The sequence below is a fragment of the Corylus avellana genome, chromosome ca2 (genome assembly GCF_901000735.1).
Source record: "Corylus avellana chromosome ca2, CavTom2PMs-1.0".
Classification (NCBI taxonomy): Eukaryota; Viridiplantae; Streptophyta; class Magnoliopsida; order Fagales; family Betulaceae; genus Corylus; species Corylus avellana.
The window spans coordinates 49,804,030-49,827,274 of NC_081542.1; the positions used below are offsets into that span (position 1 = coordinate 49,804,030).

Sequence of the window (23,245 nt, forward strand, 5' to 3'; positions counted from 1 at the left end):
TTAGTGGCTGCCAAATTGAAGTCTATCCCAGGACGACGAACTTCCGGCTCACCCTGACGGTGCAGGACGGGGGCGTGACCAACACCTACGTGGCTATAATACAGAATGCTTCGGGGATATTGAGGCTTCTCTCGTTTAGTCTCGCTTGACTTTCGGTTCAAGAGCGTTATGCTTTGTAGTGGGTGATCATTGTGTGTGTTGCATGTAATAATACTCTCCCTCTTTGTAGGGGTTTATGTTTAGGGTGCGGCCTCCATGCCTGAGGTAGCCACTTGTCTTTATACTCTATCCTTGTGGTTTATGATCAATTAATAAATTTAAGGAATACATAAATAAACACATCACCCAAAACTTTAATTTAATTAGATGTTAATTGATCAATGTGAAGTGTGGTTGTACCTATACCAGATTGTATGAAGACAATATAACTTCTAGTATAGGTAACCGGTCAAGAGACACAACTCTTGGTGAAGAGTTGAGTTGAGACTCTATAGTCATATAGTTTCAGGAAAACACAAATACTATTCTTACTATCTATATTTTATGTACGCAAGATTGTGTGTTCTTAAGGTCTTTTGTTCTTCACAAGATTTCCACACTAATGGGAGAAATCTTTCCGAAAATTAATTATACAAATTCCAACAGTACTATATATGATTAGTGGCTTTATTTTCAGTTAGCTAGTCTCAATTTGGTTTTTTGAATTTTTTGTTTTGTTTAATTTTTAGTTGTTTTTATATTCTTTTTTTTTAAAAAAAAATGAATCTCCAGACCTTATCAAACAGAATAGTGAGCTAATTTGGTGTTATTGTGCTTTGGCCACAGTTAATCTGATCGTGTGGTTGATAGAAATACCTCAACTGCTATGACAGGAAGAGGGAAAAAGAGCTAGCTAGCTGAAATCTTTATAATAAAATTTGCACCTCAGGTATGTTTGGACGTGCGTTTGAGAAGTTTAAAAGTGTTTTAATATTAAAAAAGTTCGTATTCAAAAAGTACTTGTTTGGTATAAAAAAAAAATTAAAAAATGTTTTTAAATGTCCAAAAAATTCAAAAATTGCTAAAATGCACTTTTAGTAAAAGTTTAAAAATAAAAATTTTACTAAAATATGTTATTTTTACTTAAAAACTATATTTCTCAAACATGTTATTAGCGTCTGTCTGGCTTGGTATTTTGCCGGTCAAAAGTGTAATTTTATTTAAAATTAAAAAAATATATCATTTTAAAATGTATTTTATAAAAAAATTATTATTCAAATGAAATTGTATGTTTTGAAATCCAAACTAACCATTTAGTTTGTTATCATTTCGCAATCGAACTGACTCGTGATCATACCGATACCGCTTTGGCAATCTTGGAAGGGCCACGGCCTCACGGGCTCCATGGTTGGCTTACCTGATTTTTTCGTTTTTGCCTTTTAGTCCTTTTTTTTTTTGGTCTCAGATTGCCTTTTATTCTATTTATTGCACAATAAGTAAGGCATTTTTTTTTCGAAAATAAAAAATAAAAGTATTTACTAATTCAACTCCTCTTATTATTGTTAAGCATGAATCCACACCATTTTTTTTTTTTTTTCTCTAATGTAACTCACCCTAAGCCATCTAACAAAATTTTAAGAAAAACGGTTTTTTGTTTATGAAAACTATTTTTGAGAACAAAAACAATTTTTTTTTTTTTTTGGCTAAAAAAACGTTTGACAAACTATAAAATTATTTAATATTATATATAAGTAAATAACAATAAGCACAATATTTCTATTTCTCTCGATTTAGAAAAAAAACAAAGAAGACTAAATGAAAATACTTAAAACTGTTTTAAAAGACATGTATAAATTATATTTAAATTTCGTGTAGTTCAATCGGCTGGGATTACGCCTAATGAAACAGAGGTTACTAGTTCGAAGTCTTCTCCTCCTTTTATGCGGACATGTCAAAAAAAAAATTATATTTAAATTTTGAGTCGTGATACACAGCACACGGCGTGCTGCACACGCCTGTGCAAAATTTTTATTTTTTTTTAATTATAAAAAAAAAAAATGTAAGCCGTGTACTCTTTTACTTCACTCCTAAATTTTAGTTTTTTGGTATTTTTATTTTCACTTGTATTTGTTTTTAAAATAGTTTGTCAAACGCACATTAACAGTACAAAAAACGCGCTTTACTGTTTTAGAAACAAAAAACTATTTTCAAAACTGTTACCAAACAGGACCGGAGATTGCTTAGAGAGGCTATAGCACACTGAACATAGCACACAGCACCCTGCACACCGTAACGGTACACCGAAATCCAACTGAACCAAATCCATCAAGCGGGACCCACTCTCCAATCACAGCCGCGTACAAAACAGACCAACACATCACATCATCACGTGGATGGACGACGGAAGTTCGCAACCCAACTTCCCCGACCTCCAATCTCCCTTATTTCTAGCTGCCACGTGTATACTGGTATCCATCTTTGTTAAAATCTGACGGCTGTAAATCCACCAAGACCCACATCCCAACACATACACATTTTCTTCCACGTAACGTATGTCGGTTCCGGGCCCACTGTAATTTCCTGAAACTCCAAGGCCAAATCTCATCCGCAGAAATGCAATTTTTTTCCATAAGCAGCCGTTGCCCGTTATCCACGTCCCACGACCCCTATATAAACGGTCTCCCACCAACCATTCTTTCTCACGCTCACGCTTCGTTACCAAAACCCATCAGAGAAGAAACCAACGGTTACAATGAAAGCCCAAGCCCTGTGCTTTTACCTTTTCACCCTTCTCGTCCTTCCCCTGTTGGCCTCCGCCGTCGGCGGCCGAGGTGCTCTCGTTGGCGGGTGGCAGCCGATAAAGAACGTCAACGACCCGCACGTGAAGGAGATCGGTGAGTTCGCTGTGGCAGAGTACAACAAGTCGTCCAAGGCCGCCCTGAAGTTCGTGGGCGTGGTCAAGGGCGAGACCCAGGTCGTCGCCGGAACGAACTACCGGTTCGACTTGGAGGCCAAGGACGGGTCCGTGACCAAACACTACGAGGCTGTTGTGTGGGAGAAGCCATGGGAGAATTTCAGGAACCTCACCTCGTTTAAGCAGATTAAGGACACTCACACCCGGCCCTAAGTTTATTTTGGTTAGCCTGAATATAAATTTGGATGAAGATTAGCTGCATCCGTAGATGTTTTGGAGTGGGTGATTTTGTGTGTTTCCTGTAATGTTAACGCCGGTATTTGTTTGTTTAATGGATTTGGAGAATTAATTAATTAATTAAGTTTAAGAAGTTATCAAAGCTTTTTATTAATTGTCAGATTTGTATAGTAATTTGATTTCTATTTTCTCGACTTTTGCTTGCTATATATAATATATCGTGGATATATAAGAAATTAAAAGCGTAAATGTATAAGTAGCACAACCCACCGGCAGGGACGACCCTACCCCGGCGGAGTGGTTGCCAACAGTTTCTAAAAACCCAGTAAATGTTTTTATAAACATGAAAATCACAATAATGATTATAATCTTTTTGATGGATATATAAGATTGTGTTCAAACCACTGAGTTTGTGCTAAAAAACTGTCAAAATGGACAACTCCAGTTGCACCACAAACATCCGTTTCAAATGGAACTTTTTTAAAAAGACAATCTTTTTGGCAGAATGATCGATCTGGTCGGAATTTTTAACAGTTTTTAGTGTTTGAATTGCTAACATGATCGATCATGTGATATAGTTTATAAAGTTTACCTGTACGTCCAAATAGGTGAATTGACAGACAAAACTTACTCTAAATTTGTTCCAAGATATGCATTTTAGAACCTGAAATCAAAATAAATTTCAGTGATAGAGAAGGTCCTCATTTAGTGTTTAATTTTGTAACATTTAGTTTTATTGTTCCACGCTAATGTATCATCTTTCTTATTGGAGTACATAAAAAATTTATTTTGTGTCAAGACCTTAATAGTAAACGGCAGGCCATTTGGATAAGATGCCTAAGATTTTATCGTGTACTAAAATACGAGTAATGCTATAAGGCTTCATATAGTCCTCTTAGAGTCATCTCAAATGTGATATGACTTTTAAAATCACCTTAGAGTTTAAGATATGATTTATTGACTTTTGATCTATTGCTGATTTTAAAAGTTACATCACATTTGATATGACTCTAAAAAGACTTATAGTATTATTCTTAAAATACTCTTTGGTCACCAGTGTTTCAAGGAGGAGAATTTTGTAGAATCTCATAAATTGTTTTATTTTGTATCAATACATTCACCTATCCATTTTTTCTTCTTTGAAATGGCAAAATTTAAGGCAAAATCTAAGTGAAATCCTCTCTTTATGGCTTGTTTCCTGCATTGACGACTAATTTATCCATCAATCATTGTCTTAAAATTTTCTTATCTTATCATAGATTTCAAGATATTATGTGAAATTAAAAGAACGAGTAATGCTATAAGTCTTTCTAGAGTCTTCCTACAGTCATCCCAAATATGATGTGACTTTTAAAATCACCGTTGAATTTGAGATGTGATTTATTGACTTTTTATCTATTAGTGATTTTAAAAGCCACATCACATTTATGACGATTCTAAGAATACTTATAACATTATTCTAAAAGAACAATCAATCAAAAGATTATGACTTTCTAAAAATTAAAATTGTTGGATACCACATCAAGTTATTTTACAGCTCTTCGACATTATGAATTGTTTCTCTTTTTAGATGGCTATTATTCCAAGGTTGCCTAGCTTTTCACGACTTCACCCATATTTTTATGGAAATGGTTGGTATTTGATTTTAGAGTAACGTATTTTTATTTCACAATTATTAAATTAATTATTATGATTGATTATGATTATTACGTTAATATTATAAAATAGTTGTGAGATAAAAATATGATATATATATATATATTTTTTTCTAATTTTATAATTCTTACTTGCCTTGTTTTAAGAGGTGGGCAATCTAGAAGAACTGTGAGGACAACCTAATATTGTGATGGTTCATAGTTCTTTGGTTAGATGATTACTACCTATTTTTAGTTCATTTTAATGGTGATGAACAGGCTTTTTTTTTTTTTGTTTTTTTTTTAAATTTTTTATAATGATTATAGCGTTAAGAAAGAGAGACTCTAGGCACATGCGAACAAAGTTTTATTTTAGACAGTAGTGCTATATATTTAACTCTCGTACAATTGAATTAATGTAGTAGTGTCCATAAACTATTGGATCAATCTTTTATTAAAAAAGAAAAACAATATATAAAGACTGATAGACACTGCCATATCAGCTTAGTTATATGAAAGTATGATTAAAGTTGAACATTTAAAATTATTCTTTTTAGAATACAAATGATATGTTAATTTTACTCAAGTACATGTGAGAATCACATGCTTTAAGGATATATGTCAATTAAATAGACTGAATTAAAGTAAGGGGAAACTTTACTGAAGAGTCCCGAACTTCTACCCGTTTTGAAATACTTCCCTTAAACTTCAAAATCTCTCAATTTAGTCTCCTGAACTTTCAATTGCTCTCAATTTAGACCCCTCCGTCATATTTTAAATGTTACATGACGTTTATACCCCTGACTTTTGTATAAAATTTCAACTTCCAAAACGTTTTTTTATTTATTTATTTTAAAAAATTAGAGATATTTTGGTCTTTTTTTTTGTATTTTTAACAGCAAAAATTGATGGATGGGTCCAAATTGAGAGCAATTGAAAGTTCAAGGGATTAAATTGAGAGATTTTAAAGTTTAAGGAGATATTTTAAAATGAGTGAAAGTTCGAGAGTCTTTAATGAAGTTTTCCCTTAAAGTAATTACAAGAAGACCCGAATCTTGGTGCAGGCTTGCAGAAGTGGAAATTCAATGACCAAAAAGGTGATTTTAGTTGAAAGGGCACAGTTTGAAGATGACCAGTTAATGGCTTAAAAGAAAAAGATGTGGGGTTGAATGTGAAGGTGGAAAGCAGTTGGCATTGGCTGGAAGCATGGGCAAGTTGATGCCCAACAAAAGAGATGGAGATGATGACCCTTGCAACAATAAAAAGGGCTATTATTTTTATTTTTTTGAATTTCTTTAGTTGTTTTTGTTTGACTATGAATTAGTGAAAATATAGCACATATAAGATGCATTTGAATATATAGGTAAGGTAGGACAAAGTTTTTTTTTTTTTAAATTAGGTTAGAGGAAATTCTTTCAATTCAGTCTATTAAATTGACATATAATCATATGCTATGTTAATCATATTAAATGTATATAAGAATCATGTGCTTTAAGAATGTATATCAATTTAGTAGAATTCGAGAAATTTTCTATTCAGAGGAAAATTTGTCATTTATAATAAAAGATTGTAAATTGCTAATGTGATTATTTTTTATTTATTTATTTTATGTATTTTTGTTCTAAAAATTGCTACACCCACTTTCAAGTGCTTACTCTCTTACGTGGCAACAAAAATTACAATTATATCCAAAATTGAATGGTAATTTTGATTGTTAGGTCAAAAAGTGTACTATTAAAAATCCTTATAGCATTTCTATTTTGTTTTTGAGGATAGGATAGAACCCAACTAAATTAGGTTTGACTTATTTTCGAACTAGTTAAACTTATTCTCTATACTTATCAAAGGTGAATGCCTTGGTCTTGAGATATTACTTCCTTCAAGGTCCAAAGTTTAACACCTTATAGGTGCAATCAATTCATTGGGGCCATACTCTTGGTGAAGAAGCCAGCAACTTAACCAGTTATGTATAAGAAAACTTTCAAGAGTGCGATGCATGAAACCAGAGTTTATTCTGTAGGAGTAGGTCCGAAAAGTCCTAATCGCAAACGAGTTCCATTCAAATTGGGTTAGATATATATATATTTTTTTAAGATTAATCAATTAAATTAATTAATTTTTTTTTTTAAGAGCGTGTGAAAATGATATGCCCCTATGAAACCTATAATGAACCTTTTCACTAACGCAAACAAAAGTGTCTATATCAATGGACCAATCACTAAAATACACAAAAGTTGTAGACCTCTTTTAATTTTTTTAATTTTTAATTTTTAAATAATTCAGGTCGAGATCTCACTTGGCTGTATTTGTATGTGAGTCATCACCAAGTCCTCAAATACAGCCTATAGCCACTTGGCTAAACAGACCAATAATCTTATTAAAAATTTATAAAAATAATACAAAATATTATATATTTTGAAAAATAATATTCAAAATTACATTTTTATTGTACCATTATCTCATTATGGTACAGTTTATACTAAACAAAGGTGAATTAGGCAAAATAAAATAATATTTTGAATGGGGTTTCTCCTATTTTTTGTTGAGATAAGGTCATTTATTATTCCATTAATTATTGTTTCTAGTATTTATCAGTGGATTATCTTTATATTTTTTAGATAATTGAAGTAATTTCCAAATTCTTATATTTCTTTAAGTTATTCAAAACACAAACACAACGATCTTATAGTTAGTGTCAAACACAAGAGATAATTCAATCGGTTGGGATCACGTCACTATTTCGAATCCATCTCGAACACAAAGCTAAACCGCTGGATCTTTACAAGGTTACAGAATTTAGCAAACAACTCAACGGAAAATCGTTCTGATTGGGAACCGACTCATTTATTTTATTTTATTATTATTATTATTTTTTAATTGAAGGAAAATATTATACACATTACACACACAGACACGCTCAAACACGCACACGAATTCGTTCTAGCTGTGTGACATTGGCATCGTCATCTTTGTCCGTGACACCAAAGTTAGGCAGTAACACAGAGAGCAGAAACCCTAATAGAAAGATAAAATAGGAAATTGTGCGTCGAATCCATCGGCGGAGGCCAAGGGTCTCTATCGGCAGAAGGATAAGAAGCCGGTTGAGAAGAAGCCGGTACTTCCGTCGGAGATGAAGGGCCTCTTCAAGTCTAAGCCTCGCACCCCCGCCGAAGTTGTACGGCAGACCCGCGATCTCCTCCTCTACGTCCAGCGCGCCTCCGATACCCGTGAGAGCAAACGCGAGGAGAAGGTTCGTGTTTTGCTATTCGGATCTACGCATATTGATTGAGTCCGATTTAAGCCGGTTCGGATTTTCTGATCCGGATAGATGCTGGATTGTGAGGATCTTTTGCTGTTAATTTGTTAAAAAAGTGAACCTTTTGAAATCTATATTTGGATTTGGTTTTGAGTTAAGAACGAAAAAAATTTACGTCAACCAAGATGAATAGCATAATTTGGCTCAGTTACTTTACTGTGTTTTTGTTCTAATTTCTGGCTCTAGAGGATGGAGTGCGTAACATTGTTTTTATGTTGCGTTGGTTTGTTTGATAGAAAGTTGAAAAATTTGTACCTCAATCAAGGTAGATAGTAGAATTTGGCTCACCTTCTGGGTTTTTGTTCTAATTTCTGGTTCTAGATGATGGAGTATGTAAAATCCAAAAGCTGAATTTCGCTGTGTCAGAGCATTTTATTAGAAAAATTCAATTTACTACTTTTAATTTTTCTATGCGTGACCGATATTCGCTTTTGTTTTCTTGTTTTATTTTCGCCAATATCATCAAAACCAGTCGCTTAGGTATAGGTAAATTTCAAATGAATTTGACTTTTTCATTACCTTTTTGTTCATTTATTTTTTGTTTAGTTATTAATGTTTTGTTTATCGCGTGGGTAGTTGAATCTTAAATTGTTGATTTGCGGAATGCAGCAATCTTGTAGCTTTTCAATCTTAAGGTTCCATTTCGTGCAAACCTAGAATAGGTCAGCCATGATTTCGCTTGCATCAAATTTGCGGTTGCAAGACATTGAAAATTTAATGCATGATCCTTATCGTGTAATTGGTGGTCATATGTGCGCCATACCATGACTTGGGTTGAAGTTCTTTAACTGAATATTCAGCTAATCTGACTGCCATCGAGTTTGTGTGTGCTGAAATTTTTACATTAACGTTTGATATGTATAGACATTAGCTTAAAGTTAAACTGTGTGATTAATAAAAGAAATTTATTTATCATTTAATTTAAGTGAGATAGTGAAAATATGAATAAATGTGCTTGAGAACAATTATATATGGTGCTAGAGTTTTGGAATCTTTTTAATTATAGTTTGCACATATTTTTAAGTGTTCTCAGGTGAGTGCTCGACCTATTTAATGCACTCTGATTTGCTATTGTGTGAAATTTACCTCGCTTTTCAATTTTGCATTTCTCAGCAGATGTCAGAGTTGGGTAAAAATATCAGGGAGCTAAAGTCAATTCTTTATGGCAATAGCGAATCAGAGCCAGTTGCAGAAGCTTGTGCAAAACTGACCGATGAATTTTTCAAAGAGAATACGCTACGGCTTCTGATTTTATGTCTTCCAAAATTGAATTTGGAGGTAAGCATAACTTGATTCTTATAGTGAGAGCTCGTATTTTGACAATCTACTAGAGTTGTTACATTTAGTTTGCGAGGTTTTCTTCAGATTCATTTGCTCTCAGTAGAGGAGTTGTGGCAAGGAAAATATAGTGGAGTACCCTGGCAACAAATCCTCAAGGGTCAAAAACTGCTAATGCGTGTTTGTCTCTACTAAGCATTGCTTGGTATTAATTTTGACAAGGATTACCTTTTGTAGGCTCGAAAAGATGCCACTCAAGTTGTTGCAAATTTGCAAAGGCAACAAGTTCAATCAAGATTAATTGCATCTGATTACTTGGAAGCAAACATAGATCTAATGGATGTCTTGATATCAGGGTAAGCCACTCTCATAAGAGGTTTGGAATTGTTAAGCTTATTATCCCATGATGATGTCCTTCTGGTTGGGTCTTGAAGATCCATGTAATGATAATGATATAGTGTGTTCCTATTTGAACTAGACATTGTCACATCCTTGCTCTGGATTACTCCATGGTCAGCTGATTCCATTAAACCTTCAGAGAAAACTAATAATGTCTTCCTGATCGACCAAGTTCATGTGAATTTCGTCTATTGGCAAACCAAAGATTTGGTTCAAGTTGGTTATGACCCTGCCCTAAAAAAACAAATCAACTGAACTTCCAAGTGGTTTGAGTTATAAGTGTTAAGTAGTTCTCCTACGTTATCAAAAAAAAAAAAAAAAAAAAAGTGTTAAGCAGTTTGTCTATGCTAGATTCACAAACCAAACAAGGATCTGGTCTTGGTATCGTTTGATTTTAAGCTTTTAATTTTAAGAACAAAACATCAAATTAAGAACAAGTTCCTGTTTTCGAAATTTGTCCAAACCAAGGCTTCTGGCTTGCCAAGCGCCCCTATAGGTTAAAATTCAGCCTCTTTTTCTGATTCATTTTTCTTATTTGGAATGTTGGGGGCAGGGGAGGGATTTCACTGGAAAAATAGAATGGAAAGTGAGAAATTTTGTGTTATGGCTGTGGGTTATTTATTTATTTTTATTTATTGAATTAGTTTAATTATTGGCGCTCACACCAATGAGCTTTATCTCAAATTGTAGTTCCTCCTTTGTAGCAAGGTGGAGGGTGAGGTCGTGGGTTTAAGTCCCATCGGGCGCGCATGTAACTTACAAATCTTTAAAAAAATAAAAAAATCAGCACTCACGCTGCTGTTAGATGCTACATTCATGATGCCCTTTCATAAGTATTTAGGTTAGACAATCATTTTGAGTTGCTATAATCTGTTCTTCTGAGGCTTCTTTTTAGGGTTCTTAAACTCTTTTTTTTTTTTTTTAATTGGCCCATGTTAGACTTCATCTTCTAATGGTAGAATGTTGTTTCTTTTAGGTATGAAAACACAGACATGGCTCTACACTATGGTGCAATGCTGAGGGAGTGCATACGTCACCAGAGTGTTGCAAGGTGAGCAAAAGGAACCTGCTTGTTACCTCTTTGAACTATTGGATCAATAAACTCTTAAAATTATATTGTTGGTAATTGTATCCAGTAGATATCATTCTTGGACGAAGTTCTTGGCATGTCTATCAAACTGATGTAGTTATGAAGCTGTAACTGATATGCATTTTTCCCTGTTAGATCTATCTATTTTGGCCAACTTTCAAATTGTTAAAAGCTGATTTCTTGATGATGTTTGTCTGGCGTGAGCTTTATGACTTACTGGATCTTTCTGGTTTAATTGCAGATATGTTTTGGAATCTCAGCACATGAAGAAGTTTTTTGATTATATTCAACTTCCAAATTTCGACATTGCTGCAGATGCTGCCGCAACTTTTAAGGTCGAGCCCAACTGGCAGTACCACTCATTAATCATCAGTTTTGTATCTATTTTGATTTCAGAGTTCTTTTTTTATTTTTATTTTTTTAAGAAAAAAAAATTAAGAAAACTACTTCTCTGCAGTCTGGTTTGTGCTTTTATAATTATTATCCTATTTATGAGTTAACTTATCCAAAAAAAAAAAAATCCTATTTAAGAAGTTAGGACTGGATGATGTTGCAGGTTTAGCTAGTCTCCCAATTGTTGCATTCCATTCCTCCAAAGAGTTGTACATATTGAATACTTTTCTGTATTTGTATTTAGTGTTGTTGTTCTTTCAAATATTGCATCTCTTGGCCCATAGTTCTCTTATATTATAATTCTATAGAAGCTCTATATTGCAGAAGTCTGCATGGGTTTGCTTGTTATAATAATTAAGAGATTTTTTAAATTGTCATTGGCAGTATTGGGGCTTGTTATGTATCTTTTGTTTGAGTCATGTGCTTACAACATCACACTTGGACTGGGGTTGTTCTGATGCTATTGTAACATTTTTTCTTGCAGGAACTCCTGACAAGGCATAAATCGACTGTTGCTGAGTTTCTTTCTAAGAATTATGACTGGGTAAGTTTTGTTTCACTTTTCTTGTGTGTTAATACACAACCACACTCTTGGAGATGACAAGAAGCGTATGTGGTGATGTGCACTCATTAGAGAGCATATCGAGGGTGCTTAATTATATATGTAGGAAATAAGAATTGGGAAGAACATTTATAATGTCAACTAGGCCGTGATCTTGTGATATTAGACAACATTTTAGACAACATTGTTGCTTTCCTTGGTCTCAAAATACATACGTATCATGGAGGTGAAGAGCTTATTTCTTCCACTTGGTTGTTTTAGTGGTTTGATATTCTTTTTTTTTTTTTTTTGTTTATTATTATTATTTTTTTTTATGAATAGTAATTTGATTTGATATTCCTTGGCTCTTCGTTGTTGCTCATTTGTCCCTAGAGATCTCATATTTGAGGAAAGTTTAGGACCTTCTATTGATGAATGCTAATTTACAATCTGTCCCAAAAATCTTGGCTAATGGATAAGTGTGGATTTAATGGTTTATCTAAATATTTTAACACGTCCCTTATGTACAGGCCTAGTCTTTCCTTTAAGGACAGGGTTCAACATATGAAATTTTTAACTTTGAATGGGAAGCATATAGTGGAGACAACATTTGAACTTAGGACATTCATTAAAAAAAAAAAAAAAATGAACTCTGGACAATCTTCTTTGGTACCTCTATAAATTACCAGTTATTCTAAAAGTCTTAGCTAATAAATAGGGAAGGGTAAATTTTAATCATTTAACCCAATATTCTTGGAGCCAAATTTGTCACCCGGCAGGGTAGGGAAGCTTAAGGTGTCTGATTGGTCATGACTTATTCTCCATTCTCTTTTGCTGTTTTCAGTTTTTTGCAGAGTATAATTCAAAGCTACTGGAATCTTCTAATTACATCACCAGAAGACAAGCTATCAAGGTATGACAAATACGTGACATTTGGAAAATGTGTAGGTTGAGCCAAGGGATTTGTTTTCCCTCCTAAAGATTTTTTTTTTTCAATCCAAGTTTTTGTTTTTTTAAAATTTTATCCATAGAAGGTTGCGTTGCTTGTTGGTCTTCATGAACTGCTGCTGGTAACTCTGACATTACATTATTTGCTGAAAAGGCTTTTTTATTTGTTACAGCTTTTGGGAGATATACTATTGGATCGTTCAAATTCAGCCGTAATGACACGATATGTGAGCTCAAGGGACAACCTGAGGATTCTTATGAATCTTCTCAGAGTATGATACCCTTGCCTAATAATATATCATCTTTTCTTTAAATGAGATGGTAATGTTTTCATCTTTTATGGGCCCTCTTACACAGATGTCAACTTTTTTATTTCCCATGTACCTCTTGCCTAGATGGTACCATCTCCACTTCTAGACAAGTGTCACGTTTCAAACCACTAAGATATTCCTTATGGATTCTGTGATGAACTACTGATGTCATATTTGATGGCCCAAAATAAAAAATAGAGTATTTATTTTATTTTTACTACATATATATAAATAAGAACAATATTCATCTCATTTTACCTTAAAAAAAAAAAAGAAAAAGGAAGAGTACTCATCTTAGTTTTATTGACCACCCAAAAGAAAAGTTTTATCTTATTTAAGTGAATGTTCATGTGTTATATAGCGGATTCCCTTTTTTTGCAGGAGACAAGCAAGAGCATTCAAATAGAAGCCTTTCATGTGTTTAAGGTACCATATTTTGGGTTAGGCTGCATTTTGAACTAACGAACTTTCAAGTGCTCCTTCAGTTATTTATGTTTATATCTTCACATTTTTACAGCTATTTGCTGCTAATCAAAACAAGCCTACTGACATCATCGGCATACTTATTGCAAATAGAAGCAAGCTTCTAAGGCTGTTTGCTGATTTCAAAACTGATAAAGGTAGAAAGACACATTATTATTAGGGAAAATTAAAGTTTACCGTCCTAAAGTTGACAGCGTTTTTCAATTCGAACACTAAAGTTTCAATTTTTGCAATCCACCCCCCAAAGTTTCAAATTTTTGCAATTTGACCAAATGTATCCAAAGCTTTTCATATTGCCCCTAATTTTTATTTTTTTTATTTAAAAAAAAAAAAAAAATTCTCCATCTGGCCATTTTTACACTCCCAAATTTGTTTTTTTTTCCTCATATTTTTTTTTTAAAAAAAAAAAAATTAGGGGCAATATGAAAATTTTGGAATAATATTAGTCGAATTGAAAAAAATTGAAACTTTGTGAGGGTGGATTGCAAAAATTGAAACTTTAGTGTTCGAATTGAAAATTGCTATCAACTTTGGAGGGGTAAATTGTAATTTTTCTTTATTATTAACAATATGTGAGAGTTGGCGTGGCAGCTGGCACCATGTTTACAGTAATTTTTATGTTTTTTAACTTTTGTTGCAGAGGATCAAGAGTTTGAGGCTGACAAAGCTCAAGTTGTGAGAGAAATTGCTTCCCTGGAACCTAGAGAGCCTTGAGACCACCCATGAGCGAGCTTTGTTGTATGTCAGTCATTGGAGTCTTTGTGACTCAATTGTGAATCTTTAGTCTTACAGCTGTCAGCACGACACGCTATCAATACGCAAGAGACCTTGTTTTCTATTTAATTTATACCATTTAGTTTCTAATGATCCTGCTCTGTAATCTAAATGTACTTCTGTAAAAGGTAGATAAATAAGCCGACGAAGTTAGTTTAATGCAGCACTTAAACTAATGCAGATGTTTGAATCCTTTAACCAAGTTATAGTGTGCCACCTTTTTCATTCTGTGTTGTTTTATTTTTTATTTTTTATTTCATTCTGTGTTGTTGAGTGGGTTATGTGAGAGAGTTGGTGAGTTGGGAAGGGCCAGGTGGAGCGTGAGCATGGTAAGATTTTCGGGAAGTGTGGAGATTGAGAACGGAATGCACGGAATTTTGAAGATAATAGACTTCAGTGGTGAAGCTAAAAAAGGATTATGTTTTACGCGTTATATACATGAATTTCAGTACATTATAGCTTGTTTTCTAATAGTTTTTCTGATTTTTTAAACCTTTTTTTTTTTTTTTATGATAAGAGAGTTTTCTTGTATATTTCTGGTCTATCGAGGCTGCACCCTTATGCACTTTCTGAATGAGATTGCATTTAAAAAAAAAAAAAGAAAAAAAAAAGGGGTTTATAATCCCTTTAATAAACGAGTAAGGGGAAAGGTTAGTTTGAGTTGCTGATGGTGGGTTTGGCTTAGGTGCCCAAAGCAGGGACAAAGGAACACGTGTCCCAACATACGACAATGTCCCTCTCACAACTCACAAGGCAGCAGCATCTTGGCATATTCCCCCCCTGATGGGCCTCATCATCTCAATCATATGAAGTAGGATTCAGGAACCATGTTCCTCTTGCTCTTGTAAATCCCACTTCACAGGTATCATCGGTTTGTTCTGAAAGCATCACTTTTAGTCTTTAGATGGTACCAATCCAACAACAAGTCCACATTGTCTTTATTCCCCAACTAACACAACTCGAAGTTTCCTACATATTTCCAATTTCTCTAGATTCAAATACTAGACCTCGCATTCACCTTTTATTTTCTTTTCTTTTTTTCTTCCGTACCACACCTATTACTATGTGCTCCTTATATCAATTTACATGAATTGGGTTTGGAGAAAAAAATAATGAGTTTTTTTTTAAAAAAAACTTCATTTTGATTTTCCACAAATAGCTATTCATTTCATTTTTTAGAAGAATAATTAGTCTCACGAATGGTGTACAACCAAGCAAAAAAAAGAAAAGAAATGATATTCAACATTCTCAAGTGTCTATCTCTTAACATTATTGTTTATGTGACACATTCACATCTGTTTATTTTCTTAAAAAAATAAAAAACAAAGAAATTATTAAGAGATGAACATTTAAAAATGCTAAAGAATCCAAAAAAAAAAAGAAAAAAAAAAGATTATTTCATAAGGAAAACCACTTCATTTTGAGGTTTATTCTGTGTAGTACTAAACAATAAACATGCTTTAAGATAGTCACAAAAGAACGAATTTGTGAAGAGCAACGAAGATGAGAGTCCTAAAGAGGAGGAACTGACTATTAATTGGTGGTAAGCATATCCAATAAGCATATTCATAGTTCTTTATGATTGCAGTAAGGATGCCTTACAAGCTAAAACGACACGTTTTATTCTGAACGAGGCATTATAGATTTACAGATCTCAGCAACTGTAGGAACATATATATATATATATAAGAAAAATTTCCAAATTAATTTTCTATATAAGCACAGCACATGGTGACATGGGACTCATGGTTGTTCTTGTTTTTGTTGCTTGAGACTTGAGAAAGTGCTACGTGAAAGCTCAGAGACAAAGGCAGAGCCTTTCATATCATCGTCATCGACTCATCCAACTTTCCCTCATTTTCTTTCTCTTTCTCTTTCTCTCTTCCACACACTTCAAAAATGGCCCAAAATGGTAGGACCCATCAATCTCTTTCTCACACAAACACACTTTCTATATGCATTTCTTTTTCTTTGGTATCTATTTACTATTTTTTTAATTTTTTTTTCTCCAAATTCTATGAGTTTCAGATTCGCTCTCAGACTTCCTCGCCTCTGCTGTCGATGCAGCGAAGAGGGCTGGCGAGGTTTGTTAATTCAAACTCCATTTTTTTTTTTTTTTTAAATATGTATTTTCATTTCCCGCATCATTTTTTCTATTGAGACTTATAAATGTTGAATTTTGCAGGTAATTCGTGATGGGTTCTATAAAACCAAACATGTGGAGAATAAAGGCGTGGTATGATTTTAGTTTTGAAGGTTTTATTTAGTTTTTTTCTTCTATACTTGGTATGCCAAATCTTATGCTTTTCTTTTTCTCTTTTGGCTTCTTATCTGTCATTACAAGTTATGGAATTATAAATGTTGTTTGATACACATGCAGCATGCCCAGTAAATGATTAGAACTAAATTACAAGTGTTGATGAGATAGTAGTGAGTGGATGGTAGCACAGTGTCGATAGTTTAAGATGAAGAATTGTGTGGACAGGTTCCTTTTGATTCTTTGAACCATAAGTTTGTTAAATAGGCATTGTCTAAGTGAGGGATATTATTTAGGGGAAAAAAAAGATTGAGGATGGAAAAAGGAATTTAGAGAAGTAGCAACTTGTAATCTTAAAGTGTATGTTATGGAGTGCAGGTGGATTTGGTTACCGAAACTGATAAGGCATGTGAAGATCTCATATTCAGTCATCTCAAGCAGCTTTACCCCACACATAAGGTTAACACCTATTCTTCTTTATGCATCAAGAAAGTTACAATTAATGATCAAAATTTAGTATTTAGCTCCTAAGAATGACCTTTAATTTTCCTTTCTTCCTGAATAATTTCCTACTGGCTCCAACTGGCGCTCTTCTTAGTTCATTGGTGAAGAAACTTCTGCTGCCTATGGTGCTGTGGATCTGACTGATGAACCAACATGGATAGTTGACCCTCTGGATGGAACCACTAACTTTGTCCATGGGTAAATATCACTTTCTCAGATTGTTGGTGATCCTTTCTTATTTGTATATTCAGTCATGTTCATTGTTTTTACTGTCGCAACTTAATTATTTGTAGGTTTCCCTTCGTGTGTGTTTCTATTGGTCTTACAATTGGAAAGGTTCCCACAGTTGGTGTTGTTTACAATCCAATAATGGATGAGGTGAGAATTCTAATTCTCCATGTATTTTTAACATAAGTGGTCAACCAATGGCCATTCTGTCAATGCATAGATTTGTACAGGCCGCCTCCACTTTAGCCCATGAAAAATGTCCACTGAATTTCTGTGTCAGCTGTATGCTGTCGGACTGTTGTATGTACAGACAGAGGAGCACTTAACATAATTGTCAGTGAGAAATCAAGTAATCAGTGTTTTCTCCCTGTCATACTCTGATCTGATCAAGTTGACCTGTTGGAGGTCAGAGATTCGTATGATCGACATTTTGGCTTTTCTTCTTGGCTGACTAGGTGTTTGGGCCTCTTTGAGCACCTGGTTGCCTGGGCACGTGTGGTTCTCTTTGAATTTGATAGTTCATAAACGTGTTTCTATAAGTACTACTGGCTAAACTATTTGTAAATTTGGGTTTATGATATGTAGCTTTTTACTGGCATCCATGGAAAAGGTGCTTTTCTGAATGGGAACCCTATAAAAGGCGAGATTGCTTTTCTTAATCATATGTTTTTGCGCTTTTCTCTCTCACTTTTTTCTTTAATCCTAGGAAACTCTAACAGCGGCATGCTTATATTTTACAATGTTGCAGCATCATCTCAAAGTGAACTTGTGAAGTCTCTCCTTGCAACCGAGGTATGTGAGTATACAGCGGAACTGATTCTTTGATGCAAAACTGTTAGACGAAAGTTGTTATGCTTTTCTCATCTTCTTTTAAGCCTTAGGAATTGTAGTACTTTTCCATCATACCATAAGTGTTGTCGATGCTTGTCACTGGACATGAGCCAACAATCTTAAAGTCTCAGGGGTCTGGAGTCAGTGCTTCTGGTTTTTAATGTCCCACCAAGCTAAAGATCGAGCAAAATAAGACTGGCCAAAGTCAACATAAACTTTTAAAGTCAGTCCCAAATCTTGGAACTAGTTCATTCTATGGTACGCCCTGATCCTTGTCCATAAACCGAAAATAATAGGAAAAAGAGGAGAAAGTGGGAAAAGGAACAATAAAATGTCTATGATAGTACTCGTCAAGAATACACTATATTAGAATGTGGTGGCCCTGCCATTTTCTTTCATTCACTGTCCATGGATAGGGATATAATGCGGAATCACAAGTATAGATTTAGCAGTTATGTTATTTGATGTTCTTTAGTTGGGTAGTAACTTTGTATTGGTACTAAAAAACTTCAATGTTACAACCTGACTTGCCACTTATTTGTTTAGTTATTTTTGAAGAACCCCAGTGAGCATGCATATAATGTGCCCCTGCTTGATAGTAAGTGAATGTACAAAACCTGCTTCCTACCGTCTTTCCATTGTATTAGATTATGCAAGAAGCTAAAATCCGACATCGTGCATCTCAGAAACACACGCACATGCATTGCTATCAAAATGTCTTTCAGAAATACATGCTTTCAGAATGTATTTCAGATTTCACTGTGTTGCATTGAATTCAAAATTTATCCTGAAAGAGCAGGCTGGGACAAAACGTGATAAGTCAACATTGGATGCCTCTACAAATAGGATTAATAGCCTACTTTCCAAGGTAAAATTATAAACTTTCCTCAGAAGCTATTGAACTTTATAACATTGCATTGCTGTGCGTTATGGATACTAGTTTCTCTTTTGATCAGGTGAGATCCCTTCGAATGAGTGGCTCTTGTGCATTAAATCTCTGTGGAATTGCATGTGGAAGGCTTGACCTATTTTTTGAACTCGGCTTTGGGGGTCCTTGGTATGATATTGTAATTTTTCAGCGAGGTCTTTGGTGTGATCCATGATTTAGAGAGTCTGCTTCTTGGTTTAATATTGTGTGTTTTAAGTGAGGTTTGGCATGACTTGTGATTGACATAGTCTGGTTTTGTACTCAGGGATGTGGCAGGCGGTGCTGTGATTGTAACAGAAGCTGGAGGCCTTGTATATGATCCGTAAGTAACATAATTAAAATGTGGATTCTTCTTGTTTTCTTGATAAAGGGAATATGGAAGGTTCTGTAGAGGATTAGCATTCTTCCATTGTAACCTTCAGCTTGCATTGATCTTCATCTTGTGAGCTTTCACATATCAATTCCTGAGTTGGCCTTGCAATGGGATTGGTTTAGCAAAGTGCACAACTGGCAGGCCATGATAAACACGTTTGCCTTTTAACTTTAGAAGCATTCACAATTATAGAAAATTTCAAATATTTTACCTATATTAACGTTTGATGGTTGAATTTCCATCAGATCTGGTAAAGATTTTGACATCACAGCCCAGCGAGTAGCAGCTTCAAACCCTCTCATCAAGGATGCATTTGTTGAGGCTTTGCGGCAATCTGAATGAGAAAACACATTGATCAATGAAATCTGGAATGCAGTTTCTTCAATCTAGTTTTGTTTGATTCCCATGTTCCAAAAGGCATCAATGGTTGCCTATTTATAATTCCTTCATGTTCCATTTGCTGAGAGATAGTTGATAAATTCAGTGATTCCTCAAGTTCTCCTGTGGCCTTACTGTGCCAAGTTCTTTGTGGAATCAGTTGATATGACAGCTCACATGGTTGGTTATATAAATTTGCTTTAAATTATTTCGTCTACCATGAGAGTTATTGGTTTAACATTATAGTTGCATCCAGTTTATATAAGTTTCCTTCGTTTTTTTCTCATTATTGAATTACAAAATGTTCTAAACCTGAAATGGGCTTGACTGGTTCTCAAAAGCTCTGACTACTTTAATGCAACTGTTAATCCAGGAAGGGGTTCATATAAACTGCTACACTTGCAAAGAATCAGTGCTTAGCTATTTCATAAAGCTGAATATAAAATAGCATGAAACAGGGAAATGAGATGGAAATAATCAGTAAATCAAGACAAAACATAGGTGTAATAATAAATAATATAATATGAAGTAACGTATACATGTATCTGTATAACTCTATGAATAATCACCTCTAGTCTCCGTACATGGGGTACTTTAAATGCCCTCATCCATAAATTTACAAAAAGGTACAGCAGCATAGAGGTAAAAAGAAAATGAATAAAATAAGAGTGTAAATAGCCTAATTAAACTGTGTTGGGGCTCTCCCGAATTTCACAAAAATTCATATAGCTTAAGAGAAGAGGCAGCGAGATCCATTTGCTTCAGACAACCTAAGATGTTGGACCCATTTGCTCGGGTAGGTGAGCCCTTGCAACTCTCTCTTTGTACGATTTTTTTTTCCTTTCAAAATTCGGTCAACCTAACCATTAGCTCCAATTTGCTCCATTCAAGCCCTGAGGCTTCTTGGCAGCACTTTCTGACCTCCTCTTCAAAAAAACATGCCATGTAAACGCTTCCAACCACACAGCACTGACAGCCAAAGCCACAATGAAGCCAATGTATGCATTCTTATACGTCTTCTGGGGCTTCAAAATATCATATCCTTTGAATATGTTAATGATGGCGAGAAGAATAACAAGATATCCGATTGAATAGTGACATATCTTCCAGTGAAATCTGTATTTGTGATCCTTTTTGGGCCTTAGAACCAAAGCAAACACCTAAACACAATGCAAATCTTTCTCTTAGTTAAGCTAAACATAATTAAATAGCCAGAATTTTATACCAAATCTATATATAAAAAATAATAATAATAACATTGAATGATCTTTTGGGTACCTGAAGTGTTCCAAGGATGAAAATGAGAATGCCAAGTATTCTGTGCCCTCTGTATTCGACCCATGTAGAGTCACTGCCGAGTTTAACACCAGTTGCCCATCCAGCAACTCCAACAACATAAGCTGAGCTCTGGCAGATGACATGAATTTTGTACCATGCAGGGTCTTCAAATTTGAATACCTTAGCGTATCTTGCTATCATCACACCAACAGGCATCAAGATACCCCAGCTTACTGCATTTGCCATTCCATGCAGCTGAAATTTCATTCCAATAAGAGCAATGAACAACACTTTCTAGTTTCTAAACAAGAAATCCCAACACAGAGTCATGCCAGATTTGATTTCAAATAGAAATACCTTAAACATAAAACTGAGAGGATGAGAAAAAAAAATTGAGCAATCCATGCAAAGGTTTTACTTTTACATGATAACTATCGGCATATCTGTTAAAGTAATGATTAAGTTAATAAATTTATTTCTTCATATCAGCTTAAACTTTAGAAATAGCTGGTGATTTAACATGGTATCGGAGTCAAGGTTCGAAGAGCCAAAGGTCTTGGGATCAAATCTTGACTCCGTTAAATCACCCCTATTTAAATTAAATATTTCACGTATTGGGCCTCACTTATTAAAAACTTCCTATTAGCTTAAACTTTTGAGATAACTGATGATTTAGATGTTTATAAATCCCAGAATTGGTTGTAAAAGAAACTCAATTACTCACATTTTTGCTGAAGGCTTGTAATTTTTCCGCTCTTGCATACTGCCTGGAAAGAAGGTTGAGGGTCCCGAAGGAAATAGTATTATCATTTTCAAAAGAATGAGCTCCTGGACTTTCATTTGTAACGGGGCCCTCTTGCCAAGCCTGGTTGATAGTGGTGGTATCGATTGGCAGAGCCAAGGTGGCATAAACAATCATCTCATTATTTGCATAAGTTGCCGTCAAATCAGAGACATTGTAAATCAGATTTCCCTCAGGCATGGTGGTGGCATAACTTTTGATCTGGGAAGTGTAGGCTCTCATGGTTCCATTGGTTAGCTGGTAAGCAACAACTGCTTGTGCTCCAATCATGGCGGTCTGTAACTGTAAGCCATTGGGGTTGATGGCCCACGCAGCCCATCTGGACGTCAGCATTAGATGCCTGAAAGCGATTTGGAGGCTTCCAGAGGATGAGTTGTAGTTCCAATGCAGGAAAGAGTTCTGACATGGGAGATTATAGCAGGAGCTGAAGACCTTGTTGCTTGAGAAGCCGTACATCTCACATGTTTGAGCAGAGGAGGAGGAGGAGGAGGAGGAGAGAAACAGAGACAAAAGAAGAGAGGAAATTACAAGCACACGCCTGAACATGTTCGCGCGCCTGCATGCAGGCTGCAGGGATAATAATGGTGAGACTAAGTTAAGCAGCAATGAAACAGAAACAAGTGTTAAGGATGCGTTGGGATAATGGAAATTAGAGGTGATTATTATAAGAGTTTGCTGTAGGCCTTTCTGTTGGGGAGCTTCCATTTCCACGAAATCGTACACCTGCTTCTGCCAGACTCAACTACACCCCCATGATTCATGAAATACACACGGTTTGCAGTTTCTCAAGTGTTTAACTAATTTAATTAAACGTGTTAGACTTCTCGACCCTAATTAACTAATTTTGTATTAGATTTACTAGCCTTGTCAAAAATTGGCAACCCTAAACGTTGCGTGTCAGATTTGAGTTGCGACTATATGGTTTAATCCTAGCTAACTCAACTCATTTAATTAAACTAGTTAAATTTTTCGAATTTAACTTGTTAATTTCATATTGGTTCGTGTCAGATTCGCATCAACATAATTTTGGTCTATTAGAATTATATAAGTCATTAGAACAAGAGATTCTTACATGCATTTTTAATTATATCATGTATTTTTAATAGAACATGTAATTCTCAAATGTTTAAAGAGATGTTGATTTGATACACTAAATTGACAAAAAAAAAAAAAAAAAACTCTATTAAAAACAAGGCTTAATTATTTATTTATTAATTTTTTAAGCCCCTAATAAAAAAAATTATAGTTGAGTCTCCAGGGCAGGCTGGAAGAATGCCCATGGAGGCTGCAGGCAGCCATTGGTGTTCACGTGTAGCCGCATAACGTTGTCGTTTCTCTCTCGTAATCTTCACCAAAAGCTGGGCACGGG

General features: G+C 34.7%; 4 protein-coding genes across 5 annotated transcripts; 3 read left to right on the forward strand and 1 right to left on the reverse strand.

Annotated features, from left to right (window-relative positions):
- Positions 1 to 2,661: 2,661 nt before the first annotated feature.
- On the forward strand, positions 2,662 to 3,290 carry LOC132172142 (cysteine proteinase inhibitor 1-like). Its single transcript, XM_059583592.1, has one exon. It carries the CDS (start codon positions 2,732 to 2,734, stop codon positions 3,104 to 3,106), a length of 375 nt encoding a protein of 124 aa, XP_059439575.1. The 5' UTR covers positions 2,662 to 2,731; the 3' UTR covers positions 3,107 to 3,290.
- A 4,387-nt stretch (positions 3,291 to 7,677) lies between these two features.
- Positions 7,678 to 14,525, forward strand: LOC132172212 (putative MO25-like protein At5g47540). 2 transcript variants are annotated; one of them, XM_059583673.1, is made up of 11 exons: positions 7,678 to 8,014; positions 9,194 to 9,358; positions 9,596 to 9,714; positions 10,734 to 10,808; positions 11,089 to 11,182; positions 11,725 to 11,784; positions 12,626 to 12,694; positions 12,903 to 13,001; positions 13,422 to 13,466; positions 13,558 to 13,660; positions 14,164 to 14,525. In XM_059583673.1, exons 1-11 carry the CDS (start codon positions 7,895 to 7,897, stop codon positions 14,235 to 14,237), a joined length of 1,023 nt encoding a protein of 340 aa, XP_059439656.1. In that variant the 5' UTR covers positions 7,678 to 7,894; the 3' UTR covers positions 14,238 to 14,525. The 2 variants fall into 2 exon arrangements, with proteins under 2 accessions (XP_059439656.1, XP_059439657.1); XM_059583674.1 differs by having other exon boundaries at positions 7,679 to 8,014; positions 9,197 to 9,358.
- A 1,212-nt stretch (positions 14,526 to 15,737) lies between these two features.
- Positions 15,738 to 20,004, forward strand: LOC132170673 (inositol-phosphate phosphatase-like). Its single transcript, XM_059581738.1, has 13 exons — positions 15,738 to 15,840; positions 16,071 to 16,209; positions 16,326 to 16,381; positions 16,483 to 16,533; positions 16,933 to 17,013; positions 17,153 to 17,256; positions 17,352 to 17,436; positions 17,872 to 17,926; positions 18,035 to 18,078; positions 18,917 to 18,985; positions 19,074 to 19,174; positions 19,311 to 19,367; positions 19,664 to 20,004. Exons 2-13 carry the CDS (start codon positions 16,197 to 16,199, stop codon positions 19,758 to 19,760), a joined length of 813 nt encoding a protein of 270 aa, XP_059437721.1. The 5' UTR covers positions 15,738 to 15,840; positions 16,071 to 16,196; the 3' UTR covers positions 19,761 to 20,004.
- Positions 20,005 to 20,662: 658 nt separating this feature from the next.
- Positions 20,663 to 22,422, reverse strand: LOC132170177 (cytochrome b561 and DOMON domain-containing protein At5g47530-like). Its single transcript, XM_059581069.1, has 3 exons — positions 21,799 to 22,422; positions 21,075 to 21,329; positions 20,663 to 20,956 (listed from the first exon to the last, which is right to left on the reverse strand). The coding sequence occupies exons 1-3, from the start codon at positions 22,420 to 22,422 to the stop codon at positions 20,663 to 20,665; spliced, it is 1,173 nt and encodes a 390-aa protein (XP_059437052.1).
- Between the last annotated feature and the right edge of the window lie 823 nt (positions 22,423 to 23,245).